General features: G+C 46.9%; 1 protein-coding gene across 12 annotated transcripts in view; it reads left to right on the forward strand.

The window, feature by feature from the left end:
- SHROOM2 (shroom family member 2) overlaps positions 1 to 16,876 on the forward strand; it is a 159,702-nt gene that overhangs the window by 126,472 nt on the left and 16,354 nt on the right. For 7 of the 12 annotated variants that reach the window (XM_035289205.3, XM_035289206.3, XM_035289207.3 and 4 more), the window contains one exon: positions 14,508 to 15,203. In XM_035289205.3, coding sequence (XP_035145096.3) covers positions 14,508 to 15,203 — 696 coding nt within the window. The remainder of the gene's footprint in view (positions 1 to 14,507; positions 15,204 to 16,876) is intronic. The other 5 variants (XM_035289212.3, XM_078362497.1, XM_035289216.3 and 2 more) reach the window with 1 other exon arrangement.

A 16,876-nucleotide genomic window follows, 5' to 3' on the forward strand; every position in this document is an offset into this window, starting at 1 on the left:
AGGCATTCAGACTGCAGCATAAATGTAAATGTCTGAGGAGCACGGGAGTCAGAAGGCCCAAGTGCATCAGGCTGCCTGCTTTGCTTTCTGCACCTTTCCTCTCTCTTTTCTCCTCCCTTCCTTTGTTTCTTCGTTCCTTCTTTCCTATTGACTCAGTGAGCTTTTGCTGCAGTCTGCTTTGTGCCAGGCATTGTGTTGGACAGAGGTAGATGAGGCAGGAGTGGGCACAGTCATTCTAGCCAGGAGGAGAGATACAAAATGAAAATACCACACAATGGTGAAGTGCTGTCTGGGGATCAACAGGTGGAGATTCAGTACTGTGCAAGTTCAGAGAAAAGAGGCACATCTGTGTCAACGGGTCTAGGAAATGTTTCATGGAGGAGGTTGCATTTCATTGGGTCTTCAGAACAGATATGGTTTCCTTGGGGAGAGTCCAAAAGAGTGCAAATCAAAACAGAGATTTGGGAACTACCAGGCATGCACAGGTAGGGCGGGGCATCTCAGTTCACTGCAACTCATCAGAGAGTACATCTCAACTCACTACAACTCATCAGACAGTATATCTCAACTCATTACAACCCATCAGACAGATATCTCAAATTACTACAGCCCATCAGACAGATGTCTCAAATCACTACAGCTCATCAGGCAGTATATCTCAACTCACTACAACTCATCAGAGAGTACATCTCAACTCACTGCAACTCATTAGAGAGTACATCTCAACTCACTGCAACTCATCAGAGAGTGCATCTCAACTCACTACAACTGATCAGAGAGTACATCTCAACTCACTACAACTCATCAGAGAGTGCATCTCAACTCACTACAACTCATCAGAGAGTACATCTCAACTCACTACAACTCATCAGAGAGTACATCTCAACTCACTACAACTCATCAGAGAGTACATCTCAACTCACTGCAACTCATCAGAGAGTACATCTCAACTCACTGCAACTCATCAGAGAGTACATCTCAACTCACTACAACTGATCAGAGAGTACATCTCAACTCACTGCAACTCATCAGAGAGTACATCTCAACTCACTACAACTGATCAGAGAGTACATCTCAACTCACTACAACTGATCAGAGAGTACATCTCAACTCACTACAACTGATCAGAGAGTACATCTCAACTCACTACAACTGATCAGAGAGTACATCTCAACTCAACTGCAATTCATCAGAGTATATCTCAACTCACTGCAACTCATCAGAGAGTACATCTCAACTCACTGCAACTCATCAGAGAGTACATCTCACTGCAACTCATCAGAGAGTGCATCTCAACTCACTACAACTCATCAGAGAGTACCTCTCAGCGCACTACAATTCATCAGACATCTCAAATCACTACAGCTCATCAGACAGACATCTCAAATCACTACAACTCATCATGCAACTCATCAGACAGTCTTAACTCACTACAGCTCATCAGACAGTATATCTCACCTTATTACAACTCAGTACATTTCAAATCACTACAACTCATCAGACATCTCAACTCACTACAATCCATCACACAGTACATTTCAACTCATTACAACTCATCAGATGGTACCTCTCAAGTCACTGAGTTTTTTGGTCTGTCATACCCTGATAGAGTTATGGAGGTGAAAAGAACACAGGTGAAATTGTTGGGTAATATGAACACCTCCTAGATCCATCCTAGATGTCTAGAAATTCACACACACATTTGTGGCTCAGAAGAGCATGTAGGTGTAGGGAACAAGGTGTAACGTGAACCCAAATTCACACATCGCTTGTTACCTTTGCCCAGACCTTAGTAGTTTTAAGCTTTTGTCAATAATAGATCATACCTAATAACTATTACACAACCCAGATGCCTCTAAAACTATTATTGAGGTGAATGAAAAAGTCTGCCACAGTAAGATACTATTTATCAGAGAGATTCAGATATGATTTTTTTCTCTTTTAATCTAAAGGACTATAGTAATTAAAAAAGTCAGCTAATGTACTATAAGCCATTGTTGGGAATCTTGGCATGAAATCCAGCTAGGGTACCAATTGTGTCCATATCAAATTTTTAGAAGCAGATACCCTGATGTGTTTATAAGTTTTATTTCTGGTCTGCCACCGCCTCCTCAAAATTCCCTTTGTATACATTGAAAACAAGAAGCCAGCCAGAGAATCAATAAGATCACTTGATCATTACAGCATAAAGAGTAGAATAATAGTGTTAGTTACCTTGCTGCATAACAAATCATCCACCAATTTGGTGGCTTGAACACCACTAAACATTTATTATCTCATATACTTTCTGAGGGTTAGGGAGGAGATTAGCTAGGTGATTGTGGCTCAGCGTCTCCTGAGATTGCAGTCCACATGTGCCAGGACAGCCATCTTCCAAAGGCTGGCTTGGAGCTAGCGGATCTGCTTCCACGAGGGCACCCATATGTCTGTTGGCAGGAGGCCTCAGTTCCTCCCCACATAGATCTCCCTATAGGGCTGCTTGAGTGTCCTCACAACATGGTGGCTGGCTTCCCCCCTGTGAGTTATCCTCAGGAGAGAGGAAGGAAGAAGTTGCAATGCCTGTGTGATCTAGTCTCAGAAGTCACACATTGGCACTTCTGCCGTATATTTTTTAATCAATTTATTGAGGTATGATTGACATATAAAAGGCTATACATATTTAATGCATATGCTTTGATGAATTTGGAGATAAGTATCTATATGCCTGTGAAATAATCACAATCAGTGCCTTAAATGGATCCATCTCTAAAAGTTTCCTACCACCCTATCAAGCCTCTTTTTTGTTGTCGTTATAAGATCTACCCTCTTAGCAAATTTTTAAATGTACAATACAGAATGATTAACTACAGATGCTGTGCTGTGCAGTAGGTTCCTGGGATTGATTCATGTTGTGTAATTGAAACTTTGCGCCCTCTGACCAATACCTCCCTGTTTCTCCTTCCCGCATCCCCTGGAAACCACCATTCATTCTATTTGAATGTTTAAAATTTTTCACGTAAGTGGAACCATGTAGTTTTCTCCTTCTGTGCCTGGCTGTTTCACTTAGCATAATGTCCCATAGGCTCATCCATGTTGTCATAAATGGCAAAATTTCTCTTTTTTTTGTCTTTTTATTCCACTATATGCACACACATTTTATTCACTCATCTGTCAGTGTCTGCTTAGGTGGCTCTGTGTCTTGGCTGTTGTGAATAGTGAACTAATCATGAACTATTCACTATAGTTCTTGCTGCAGTGAACATAGGAATTCTGCCATATTTTGCTTGTTCAAAAGCAGTCAAAGTCCAGCCTACTTCTAACAAGTTCTAACAACCTTGTTTGAAGGAAGGAGTTTCCAAGGAATTATTGGGACTTGTTTGTTTGTTTGTTTATTTGTTTGTTTAAGGATAAGGTCTCTCTCTGTTGCCCAGGCTGGCATGCAATGACACAGTCATGGCTCACTGCATTGTTGAACTCCTGGATTCAAGTGACCCTCCTGCCTCAGCTTTTTGAGTAGCTGGGACTACAGGTGCATACCACCACATTTGGCTAATTTTTAAAAAAAAATTTCTTTTGGTACTAGATCTTGCTATGTTGCCCAGGCTGGTCTCAAACTCCTAGCCTCAAGCAACCCTCCTGCCTAGGCATCCCAAGTTGCTGGGACTCTGGGCATGAGCCACTGTGCCTGGCTGTTTTTGATAACTTTATACACCTTGTGATCAAAACAGTAAGTTCCAGAAAGCTCCTTTGTGCTCTTTCCAGTGAAATCCTGCCCCCCAACCATCCCTCCCTGATGGGTGACTCTAGTGAGTGTTGACTCTTGTTGAGCTTCATTCTGCCATATTCTGCCATACAGAATGAGTTTCATTCTGTAAGCTGGACCCTGCTTGTATGTTCTTTGGCGGCTGACCCTTCATTCAGGGTCGTGCTCCTGGGACCCATTCTCATTGCAGTGTCTCAGTAGTTTTTCGAAATTACTGGCTAGTGTTCCCTTCTGTGAATACAGCACCACTGGCTGATCCACTCACCAGCAAATGGGCAGTGTTTGGCCAGCATGAATGAGGGCTTCTGTTGTTTGTCTTAGGTCAGAGAGTTGTTTATCTGGGAGTGGCGGACTGGCTGGGTCGCAGGGCAGGTGTGTGAGAGCCTCCTTCCTCACACAGTTTCACTAGGACTCAGAGGCCATGGTCTTTTGTCTCGTGTGACGAGCTTGAGACTTTCTAGAGTTGAGTTCATGTAGCTGTCCTCAGCTTTTGATAAGGGATGTGTGTGTTCCAATAACACTTCGTTTATAAAACCAGGAGACAGTGGAGAGTTGGCCCTTGGTTTCTAGCTTGCAAACTCCTGGTCTAGAAGATGAGACAAATATTAATTTTTAAAACCCACATGTGTATAATTGCTCATTTTGAAAGAACTATGAAGAGAACACTAAGGAAGAGGAATGGTGAGACTTTTTACATGGGTGGGGAGTCTGATGAATTTGTCAAACCTATGATTTGATAACTTCTCTGACCTCTTTTTAGTTGCTACTGGGAGCAGTGGTCCATATGTGAACCAGTGTGGAGCTCCACAAGCTGCCTTTTCAAATCATTACAGTTAGCAGAGATGAACCGGCCCAGGGTTCAAAAAGCCTTTCTGGCTGGAGGAATGTGGATCAGTCCCTCCAGGCCTGAAAGAGGGCTGGCAAGTGGAGGGGGGAGTGGGAGGTGTACTCAATCTTACCATTTTCACAAATGAGAGTAATGTCGTTTGACGGGTATGCCAAGCCACTGATGACAACTTCAGGAATAGCTTTGAATATCTAAATGATGTGGGTAGGAAAGTGGGAGATTAGGAGTTCGGGAGGGGAGTTCCTGTAAAGCAGAGGTTCCCAGGGCTGGCTCAACACCCACTTTGCCTGGAGGGCTCTCCCTGAAACAGATTTGCAGGTACACCAGCCCTTGTTGTTTTCCACCTCTGCCCAGGCCAGGCCTTCCCATCAAGGAAGGAGAGCCCAGCTCCCAGGGCTCACATTCTGGAACCAAGAGTGAGGCTCTCCAGGCACGGAGACAATAGAAGCCTGGAACAGATCCCCAAAATGTGTGTGCTGAAGGCATACTCAGGGTCTGATACTTGAGGGGTCATCACACATTATAATCTCCAGATCTAGGCAGGTTCTGTTACTGGGCACTAACCCTCGAGAATTCAGTGCCTGTAACTATGATTTGGATCATCTGTGCTTTGGATTTCTCTTTTAATCTTCTCTGTTTCCTCCCCTTCTTAACCGCAAGTGATTTATCAGCCTCTCTAATTCAACTTCATTACTCTTTGACATCCAAGTCCCTACAAGCACAAATAAAAACCAAGGGAAGCAGCAGACCTTTTTATTCGTCTGTGAAGACACTAAAGAAATACAATTCACCTGGCTTTCTAGAGTAATTGCTTTCCCCAAATGGCATTAGAATCCTGGCATACAGCGAGCAGCTTCAGCAGAGACATGGCAGTAGAGAAGTGACTGATTTAAGGATGGTCCAGGGCTGGTGTCCCCCCTGAAGGTAGTTCCACAGGACACAAAAGTTGGAGCAGAGCCTGTGAGAACAGCTGTGTCCTTTGTTGTCACTAGCTGGTTTATCTGTTCATCGGGCAAATGTTGTTTTTATGACTGAAAGCTGGGCATGCAAAGGACAACCGAACAGCCTCTAGCCTGCTGGTACTTGCAGTCTGGGAAGTCCTATGGTAAATCGATATTTGTTTTTGTTAGTTTTTTAGACACAGGATCTCACTCTGTCACCCAGGCTGGAGTGCAGTGGCAGAATCATAGCTCACTGCAGCCTCCAACTCCTGGGCTCAAGCAATCCTCCCATTTCAGCCTCCTGATTAGCTGGGACTAAAGGTGCACGCCACCATGCCTGGCTGATTTTTCAATTTTTTTATGGAGATAGGGTCTTGCTATGTTGCCCAGCTGGTCTCAAACTCCTTGTCTCAGGCAATTTGCCTGCCTTGGCCTCCTAAAGTGCTGGATTACAGGCACGAGCCACAATGTCCAGGCTTTGTTTGTTGTTAGAGACAGGATCTCCCTCTGTCACCCAGGCTGGAGTGCAGTGGCGTGATCATGGCTCACTGCAACCTTGAACTCCCAGGGTCAAGCACTCCTCTCGCCTCAGCCTCCTGAGTAGCTACAGGCATGCCCCACGACACCTGGTTAATTTTTATTTATTTATTTATTTATTTTATTTTTGTAGAGACTGGGTCTTGCTATGTTGCTCAGAGTAGTCTTGAATTCCTCCCACCTTGGCCTCCCAAAGCACTGGGATTATACATGTGAGCCACTGTGCTCAGCCTGGTAAATTGGTATGTCTAAGTAGAGAATGGTTAGTTCCATTGTTCCCAGATGTTGAAACTTTAAAATGTTTCTAATACAGCTCTGCATTGGTTGGTTGGTCAGTTGGTTGCTTGCCTCTGTTGGGCTCCATCACCTTCCCCACTGTCTCCTTCTTCTACCTCATCTGGCCTTTATAGGGTGCTATGTTGACAGAAGAGCTTTCCACCTGCGCCTCCCCAATGGTATGTGTCTGTAAGAGCTGCCCAGGGCCTGGGAAGGACAGTGGAAACACCAGGGACTCGTTCCGGAGACTTGTGCTCAGGATGACGTGGTGTGCCAGCTCTCAGCTGCCTGACCCACATTCTGAGGCCTGGTTCTTCAGTGTGCAGACACCTGCCTGACAGCATCTGATAACACCTCACCAGGCTAAAGGGCAGACCAGCTACCTGTGATTCCTGATAAAAATGCTGTGCTTGACAGAATCACTTCTATTTATGCCCACAACCAATGGAGGAGTTTCTAAATGATAACCTCAAGCTGTCAGCATTGAGCTTGAGTTGACGTTTGAGTTTCCAAGCATTCCACGTTCCATGCTCATGGAAACCTGGCTCTGTTTGGAAGCAGCAATGCTGGGTCCTACCCCAGTTGTCCCATGAGATAATTGTGCTCTGTGTACACAGCTCTGGTCCCAAATCCTGGCTTTGTAGTATACACTCTCAAGGACTCTTGGGCCACCACAGATACTGCCCTATCCATTGCTATTCCTGATGGTATGCTGCTGTGTAATATGTGTCTATATGGCATAAGTTAGCCTTTTGCAGAATAGGTAAACGAAAGGAGGAAACACCTCAATGTCATCCATGGGAAGTGTGTTCACTCTGTCTCTTAATTGTCAGAATGAGGCAGTGCCATTGCCCAGAGCTCCTTTGGCACCTTTTATACCCCTCACCAGCTGGCTTGGTCTGCTACAGGGGTGCCCTTCCCATCTCATTGGCTGGGTGTGTTGTGTTGTGTTGTGTTGTCCTTTTGGAAGAAGGTTGTATGGTGCTGGTGTCACAGAGGCCTGTACCCAGGTCTGCTCCATCACAGACTGACCCTTTGGTCTTATGTGCTCAGCGGGTGCCTGGCTCATAGGAAGCCCACACAACTCCTTCTCCCATACCAGGGCCTTTATCTGCTGCCAGCTTACCCCATCCAATGCAACATAGCCTGTGATCAGCTTGTACAGGAGAGGCAGCTTTCTGGGGCGTAGTTGCCTGTCTAACATCACATGGCTGGCACATGATGGATTCCGATTGGATCTGCCTGGGGAAACCTCAAGTCACAGGCAGCTAGCATAGCTTGAGCATCCCTAATCAGAAGGCCTGAAATCTTAAATGCTGCAAAGTTCAAAATTTTTGAGCACCGACATGATGTCAGAAGTGAAAAATTCCACAGCTGATCTCGTGGGACGGGTCGCAGTGAGAATGCAGGTGGAGATTGGGCAAGCTGCTGCTGTTGGCTGTTGCTGGCACCTGACAGCTGAGGTGGGTGTTCTGGTGACATTGCTGTGCTGCTTCCTTACCCTGGACACTTTCCTCTCTCACTGTATTGATGGTATGTGGCACTTTTCACTGTCAAGTGCTTATGTATGAGTAAGTGTAGGAAAAGTATTGCTTGTTGTCAGCGTATAAACTCAGAATCCGGAATGATGGTGATGCCAAACAGCCAGATTGCGCACGTGGGTGCAGAGAGACTGACACTTGCTTTACAGTGGTTCGGTGGATACAAACTTTGTTTTGTGCGCAGACTTATTAAGCATAATGTATAAAATTACCTTCAGGCTATATATATAAAGTGTATATGAAACAAAATGAATTTCAGGTTTAGACTTGTGTTCCACCCCCAAGATGTGTCATTATGTATGTGTACTTTCCAAAGTCCAAAAACGTCTGAAATTCAAAACACTTCTGGTCCCAAGCATTTCGGAAGAGAGATGTTTAACCTGTACTTTAGAAAGAACTCAGACACTAGAGTTCATCGAGAGCAGCATTTCAGCAGCACCTGTGTTGTGTGTCTGCAAATCAGAATGTATCCCTATCCCATCATTGATACCAAAAGTAGTTACGAGGCCTGCAGCGGTGGCTCATGCCTATACTCCCAGCACTTTGGGAGGCCAAGGCAAAAGGATCACTTGAGCCCAGAAGTCTGAGGCCAGCCTGGGCAACATGGTAAACCCCATCTCTACAAAACAATTAAAAAATTAGCCAGGCTATACTGGCGTACACCTGTGGTCCCAGTGCCTCAGAAGACTAAGGCAGGAGGATCACTTGAGCCTGGGAGGTTGAGGCTACAGTGACTCTCGATCACGCCCCTTCACTCTAGCATGGATAACAGAGCAAGACTCTGTCTCTGCCTCCCCCCAACACCCCCAAAAAAGAAAAAAATAGGTGAAGAGGACCCTGCGGTACGTGTTCCTTAAGTCATCTGCAAGATTCAGAAATTTTCGCATCCTCCTTGCTAAAGATAATTGTTAACCCTATTCAGAAAACAGTGGTGAATTACTGACTACAGAGCAGTTCAAAACTGTTTAGTTGTGTTGGGGACATTCATACACAAGGTCCTTTCATGGAGAACTTAACCATGGTGTCTTATCCATGCTTAGCTTTAATGCAACTTCTCCCCTTTTAAAATTCTGCACAAAAAGTGAAAGTGATTGAAAGCAGCAATGCATTTACATCATGTTCAAGTGAAGATGTAACATAATGCATGTAATAAACATTTGCCTGCGAGGCCCTGAAGGAAATAGCCCAGCTCCCTGGCCTCTGCAGAGGTGCTTTCAGCCCAGAGAGGAGCATGGAGGCAGGTGAGCAATTGGGATGATTGGAGAGAGTCCCCTTTCTGAGGCGTGACCTGGGGGTGGGGTGCTGTCAGGGCAGGACTGGCAGGGCTAAGGGTCATGTGAGAAGGAGCCAGCCATGCTGAGAGCTGTGGGGAGGCGGAAACAGCACAGGGAGACTCAGAGAAGTGGGTCCAGTGTCTTCAGGGATCTCATCATGGACAGATGGAATGTGGAGATGAAACTGCCACCTCTCATAGGTGGAAACCTTGCATTCAGACGTGGGGCTGGATGTCTCAGCAGAAGCAAAAATGGAGTAATGCTAACAGGATCTCTAGAGCGATTTTTTCTTAGCAGTGGTTTCAGTCCTGCCATAGCACATTGGGTGACTGAGTACATTGATGGTGGCCCTTCCTGCAGGTTTGTCCCCTTCAGATTAGTTCTGTTTGGCCTTGAGGTGCTGTTTTGGAGCCTCACCCTCCGTCTCCTTCAGCGGCAGGCAGCCTAAGGAGAATGGCAGGGCCACGGGTTCCATGTCACAGGTTTCTGAAGTCTCTGCTGCTTGGAGCCTGGTGACCCTGTCCCCTCTGGGAACTGTGCAAGCAGCTGTCTCCTTGGGAACATGGCATTAGCATGTTTTGCATGAGAATGAACACCAACCAACGCTGAATATCAATTGGATCCTAGAGTGCAGCTGCCTTTTAAATGTTCCTTTGTGTGGCTGAACTTCCTGCTCCAGTGGATTCCTGGAGCTTGTCTGAAGACACAGAGTCCTTAAGTCATCTTAGTGTCTTGTGTGCGCTGTCTCTGGATCTTGCTGTCACCATTTATTTTATCCTTAGAAGTATGGCAAAGAGAAATACATACATATATACAGAGACAGACACATATCTGCACACAGACACAACACAGACACACATACTTACACATGCTTACAACGTACACAACCTGGGCACACACCCACAACATACATCTCCACAGAGACAACACAGGCACACATACCCACACACACACACACAACACACAGGCACACACATATAACATACATGGACACAGACATGCATCTACACACATGAACAACCCAGGTGTACACATGCAACACACATCTACACAGAGACACACATGTGCATTCAGACACAAGCCAGACTCACACATACATCTACACGTGCAAACAACCCAGGCAAATACATGCAACATGCATCTACACAGAGATATACATCTACACACATACACAGCCCAGGCACACACACAGTATATCTACTTATATGCTGACAGACATTTATACACATACAACATGCATCTGCACACATACAACATAGACACAGGCAACATCTACATTTAGACCTGTGCACAAGCACAACATAGACAAATCAGGCACACAATCTACAGAACTGCCTCTTGGAACCAGTTAGAAACAAAAGTTGGAGTATGACCCCAGCAGAGTCCCAAATTCCCATTTTTGGTCCTTTTCTTTCTTTGTGTTGATGACCCTGATTTCCCAGATTCTTATCAACTGGGACAATAAAAACCAATTAGTGATTTTATAACTTGACTTTGCAAGGTGGGGGTGGGGGACAAACTTGGTCCAGATGTCGTGGTGCTGCTGCAGGTCTGAATAAAGTGCAGTGTTAGGACGGAGGGCCCTGCGTTGTGCTTCTGGTGTGGGGAAGTGATGATGCAGCACACACCACTCCCCTGAGAACAGAGCACCCACCTCCTGTAGGGTGGCCCTGTAGGAAGATGGGACAGAGCCTCTGGGTGCCTTCTGACCAGGAGAGAAGCCAAGAGCCAGCCTGCCACCTGGTTTCTCAGTGGTCTTTTGCTCCATGTCATTGTTCACCTTTCACAGGGGCTTTGCTCCCTGAAAGGGAGTTCTCTTTTGTTTCTAGGTGGACCTCGGAGCACCGCTGCAGAAGGCACTTTGCAAATAGCATTCCGTTTTCATTAGTGGGTGACGAAAGGCACTTGGATTTTAGTAATAAATCATAGTTCATTTAATTGTTTCTATGATGTGGGGGTGTGATATGGTTTGGCTGTGTCCCCACCCAGATCTTAACTTGAATTGTATCTCTGAGAATTCCCACGTGTTGTGGGAGGGACGCAAGGGGAGGTAATTGAATCATGGGAGCTGGTCTTTCCCATGCTAGTCTCATGAGAGTGAATAAGTCTCATGAGATCTGATGGGTTTATGAGGGGTTTCCACTTTTGCTACCTCTGTTTTCTCTTGCCACTGCCATGTAAGAAGTGCCTTTTGCCTCCTACCATGATTCTGAGGCCTCCCAGCCATGTAGAACTGTAAGTCCAATTGAACCTCATTTTGTTCCCAGTTTGGGGTATGTCTTTATCAACAGCATGAAAGTGAACTAATACATGGCACTTCAGGAATTTCAAAAGGGGAAAAAAGTTCAAGTTAACTCAACTCTTTGAAATGAAATGAATTATTGAACACTGAAACATTGAGGCTGGGCACAGTGACTCACACCTGTAATCCCAGCGCTTGGGAGGCCAAGGTAGGTGGATCCCACGAGTCCAGGAGTTTGAGACCAGCCTGGGCAACATGGCAAAACCCCATCTCTACAACAATACAAAAAGTAGCTGGGTGTGGTGATGCATACCTGTGGTCCCAGCTACTAGATTGAGGAGATTGAGGCGGGAGGATCTCCTGCCCAGGAGGTGGAAGCTGCAGTGGGCCCAGATTGTGCAGTCCAGCCTGGGCAACAGAGTAAGACCCTGTCTCAAATTAATTAATTAATAAATAATTAATGTTGAAATGAAATGGAGTGTTGAATACTGAGCCATTGAATATTGAAATGCAATGTAGGGCAGACATCTGACCTGTGAGAGCACTTCTCAGAATGCAAGTCAGTTTGGCAGCATTTTTTTTTTTTTTTGAGACGGAGTTTCGCTCTTGTCACCCAGGCTGGAGTGCAATGGTGTGATCTCGGCTCACCGCAACCTCCGCCCCCTGGGTTCAGGCAGTTCTCCTGCCTCAGCCTTCTGAGTAGCTGGGATTACAGGCATGCGCCACCGTGCCCAGCTAATTTTTTGTAATTTTTAGTAGAGACAGGGTTTCACCATGTTGACCAGGATGGTCTCGATCTGTTGACCTCGTGATCCACCCGCCTCGGCCTCCCAAAGTGCTGGGATTACAGGCTTGAGCCACCGTGCCCGGCCAGTTGGCAGCATTTTAATGATGTCATTCCGTATTTTGTAACCAGGCAGATGTATTCTTCTCTAACCCATGCACAGCTGTGTTCAAGTTTGTTTTTTTTTTTTTTTAAAACAGAGTCTCACTTTGTTACCCAGGCTGGAGTGCATTGGTACGATCTCAGCTCACTGCAGCCTCCATCTCCCAGGTTCAAGTCATTCTCCTGCCTCAGCCTCCCAAGTAGCTGGGGTTACAGGCACACACCACATGCCCAGCTACTTTTTGTATTTTTAGTAGAGACAGGGTTTTACCATGTTGGGCCAGGCTGATCTCAAACTCCTGACCTCCAGTGATCCGCCCATCTCAGCCTCCCAAAGTGCTGGGATTACAGATATGAGCCACCGCATTTAGCCGTTCAAGTTATTTTGATAACACTTCAAATTAGGAGTTTGTTAGGGTCTGCCCAGTGCTCATGAGAACTTCAGCGTCCTTGAGTCGGGTTGCTATTGTCTGTAGCTCTGAGGTTGAGCTGTTTGCTTACAGCTTGTTTTGTAAGCCTGTGCTGTGCAAGACTTGAGCTCTTCTGTCCTCTTCCAGACCTTGAGGACTTGAGCTCCTGGCTTTGGGGTAATGGTACCCAGCCCTCCCCATGCTCCCAGTAGCGCAGGTTGGAGCGCACATGGCCACAGCCTCCTTACAGCAGGGAGGGGAGGGCATTGGGTATTCATTAAACCCAGGGGGACATTTCCTGAGGACACAGCAACATGACAGCCACTGGGTACTTGATTTTCTGTGTGCAGTCTGGATGGGCTGGAGCATCTCTGAGGCCCAAACCACCAGGTGGCACATCCACATTGTTCCAAGACATGAGTTCAGAGGCAGTACAGCCCCTGGTCCTGGAACAAGGCTTTATGTAGGCGCTGGGTGCCCAGAGGAAGAGGATCGTCTCTTCTGCTTCACACTTAGACCGCTTGCTGCCCTTGTTCAGATCTCCTTTAAGAGCTCAAAGGTCATCTTCTAATGAGCATAGCTCCTTCCCTGAAGCAGAGGCTCGTTTCTTACTTTGCTGGGTCAGAAAGAGCCATGTGCCAGCAAAGACATGCTGAGCTGATTCATTGAAACACTGACAGTTGCTCGCCCCTGAGATTTTGCTATAGCATGGATAAACACACATGTGAGGCCTGCCTCTGTGTGCTGCAGGCATGCTTATGCATGTATGTCATATAAACATATGTACATGTGATATGGGATAGTAATGGGAAGATCCATAAGTCATGGCCACTTCTGAAAGAAATAACCCTTCTTGGGTGCAGTGGCTCACGCCTGTAATCGCAGCACTTTGTGAGGCCGAGGCAGGTGGATGGCTTGAGGGCAGGAGTTTGAGACCAGCCTGGCCAACATGGCAAAACCCCATCTCTACTAAAAATACAAAAATTAATCGAGTGTGTTGATGTGCACCTGTAGTTCCAGCTCCTTGGGAGGCAGGCAAGAGGATCACTTGAGCCCAGGACTTTGAGACCAGCCTGGTCAACACAGTGAGACCCCATCTCTACAAAGTCAGATGTAGAGATGTAGACTTTTAAAAGTCAGCCAGGTATGGTAGTGGGCACCTGTAGTCTCAGCTACTTGGGAAGCTGAGGTGGCAGGATTTCTCAAGCCTAGGAGTTTGAGGCTGCAACATGCTGTGATCACACCCCTGCACTCCAGCCTGGGTGACAGAGCAAGACCCCAATTCTTAAAAAGAACCTTTGTTGGTCTTATTTTTCATAATACAGTACTGATTTTCAAGGTTTTATTAAAGAATTGGTTTGCAGCTCATCTTAGAAAGGTTTACCTCTTTGTATATGGCAAATTTCCATAAGCCACATAAAAATACTGTGACTTGAAATAAATATTTCTGAATATAGCCATATGTGTGCATTTTCAGATTCATGTTTTTCTAAAATTTTTCTTCATTTATTTCTGCAAAAACAAATGCTGTGTGTGTGTGTGTGTGTGTGTGTGTGTGTGTGTGATGTGTGCACCTGTCTCAAATGCTTCATGTTCTCTTGTGGGACATGCCAGTCAGCCTCATGTTGTCTGAGGTGTATCAGAACTCCCCAGCTTGCACAGGATTTGCGGTAGAGACAGATATGGGAATGTGCATATGGATTTCACTCCTGAAAGTGGCTTAAGGGGATTGTGAAGATCCAGGTCCAGTACCTTGTGGCAGGAAGATGTTATTGGAATTGTTGGTTGATTCGTACTTGTTCTTCCTCTAGACAAGCAGATGCCTGGTGTCGAGAAGGCAGCCCAGGATCACAGCGGCACCCACCAAGTCAGAGTGCACCGAACCCACCTGCATTCTCTGAACTATCTCACTCCCAGGGAGCCCCAGAGCTGCCCCAGGAGGTCCGGGGACGAGCAGGAACCCTACCTCGAGATTATAGATACTCAGAGGAGAGCACCCCAGCAGACTTGGGACCCCGAGCCCAGAGTCCCAGCTCACCCCTGCACGCTCAGGGACAGGACTCGTGGCCAGTGAGCTCAGCACTGCTCACCAAGAGGCCAGCCCCACAGAGGCCACCGCCACCCAAGCGCGAGCCCAGGAGGTACAGGGCCACAGATAGCACACCTGCCGACGTTCCCCTGGCTATTCCCAGCAGGCCCTTCCCAACGCCATCCCCTGCATCCTTGGACGTGTGTGTGGCCCACCTGTCCCTCTCCCACAGCCCCTCTGTGTTCAGCAGTACCCAGCCCCCGGACACACCAAAGACCACCACCTGTGAGCGTGTCGGCCAGCATGTGAGCGCGGACACATCCTGTCCTCTGCCAGAAGCACTGCTCCCTCCCAAGCAGCAGCACCTGCGCCTGCAGACAGCCACCATGGAGACCTCGCGCTCCCCCTCACCCCAGTTCGCCCCTCAGAAGCTGACAGACAAACCTCCCCTGCTCATCCAGGATGAGGATTCGACCAGGTATTGTCCTGTGACTGGGCCACTTGCGGTGTTCCCTCCTCATGAGGCTCCTTCCATGGGATGTGGGTTCTCAGTGGGTCTTTCTGGGGGATCACCTGGGCACCTTGCTTTAGCTCAAGGCATTAGACTTAAAGTTAGTCCTGGGGAATAATTGTGTGGAAGAAAGTGCAGCTTCAGTGTTGGTTGGATTTTTATCTCAGTGGTGGGCTGCTGTTTCCTGCAGGGAATGGGGGGAGATGTGAAATAGGTGGTCCATCTTCCCCTTCTTCCAATCCAGATGCATTTTTATCTACATTACCCACAGGCATCTGCAGGTTAGAGGTGCGTTTTTGTGCATTGTTTTAATGCAGTCAGTATTTGTGATTGGAATTGAGTTTAACCTAAGCATGTAACCTTCAGGTGAAATTTGTATTTTTTATGGTGTCCAGTGTTTTCTTACTCCTTTTCTTCCAGATTTTTTGTAATGTTAGAAAGCTAAGCTGGTATATACCTTTTGTTAAGAGAGAAGAATACTCAATCACTTTTCATGGTGCTATCATCAGGATTTCAGGCATGGAATTACTGCATCCATTGAGATGTTGATGGAAGTCAGTCAGGGACTTGACCTTTCAAGAGCTGGGCCCAGCATGGTGGCTCACGCCTGTAATCCCAGCACTTTGAGAGGTCAAGGCAAGTGGACTGCTTGAACCGAAGGAGTTCGAGGTCAGCCTGGGCAATGTGGCAAAACCCTGTCTCTACTAAAACTATAAAATATTAGCCAGGCGTGATGGTGCACACCTGTAGTCACAGCTTCCCAGGGAGGAGGCTGAAGTGGGAGGTTCACCTGAGCCTGGGAGGTCCAGGCTGAAGTTAGCCATGATGGTACCACTGCACTCCAGCCTGGGTGACGAAGTGAGACCCTGTGCAAAAAAGAGTGCTGGCTATTTAGTTTCTTCCCATGCAAACACCACCTCCTTGAGTGCCTTGAAGGACTAAGAAATGGAAGGGGAGAATTTACGCTTTGATCTCTAGAGCAGTGACTCTCAACTTAGGAGGTGGAGGACGATTTTGGCCCCCAGGGAACATTGGGCAATGTCTAGAGACAGTTTTTGTCGTCCTAAGTGGGATGGGGGTGGGGGTGCTCTCAGCATCTAGTAGTGGAGCCCAGGGAGTCTGCTCAGCATCTGCAGTGCAAGGATGTCTGACCACAGATGCCAGCTGCTCTCAGGCTGGGAACCCTGCTATAGAGCTGCATGCCTGGTGTAGGACCCACTGTCGCTTATGCTGTGTAAACGTGGGGCAAAGAAAATCCAGTCGGCCGGGTATGGTGGCTCACACCTATAATCCCAGCGCTTTGGGAGACCAAGGTGGGCAGATCATGAGATCAGGAGATCGAGACCATCCTGGCCAACATGGTGAAACCCTGTCTCTACTAAAAATACAAAAATTAGCTGGGCATGGTGGTGCATGCCTGTAGTCCCAGCTACTCAGGAGGCTGAGACAGGAGAATCACTTGAACCCGGGAGGCAGAGGTTTCAGTGAGCCGAATTCATGCCACTGTACTCCAGCCTGGCAACAGAGTGAGACTCCTCTTAAAAAAAAGGAGGTAGGGAGGAAGGAAGCCAAGTCAGTGAATGCAGGTCCTCAGTCAGATAACAGATATTCTCGCCACAGAAAGTTCTCTGGGACCTCAC

Source organism: Callithrix jacchus, chromosome X, assembly GCF_049354715.1.
Source record: "Callithrix jacchus isolate 240 chromosome X, calJac240_pri, whole genome shotgun sequence".
Taxonomy (NCBI): domain Eukaryota; kingdom Metazoa; phylum Chordata; class Mammalia; order Primates; family Cebidae; genus Callithrix; species Callithrix jacchus.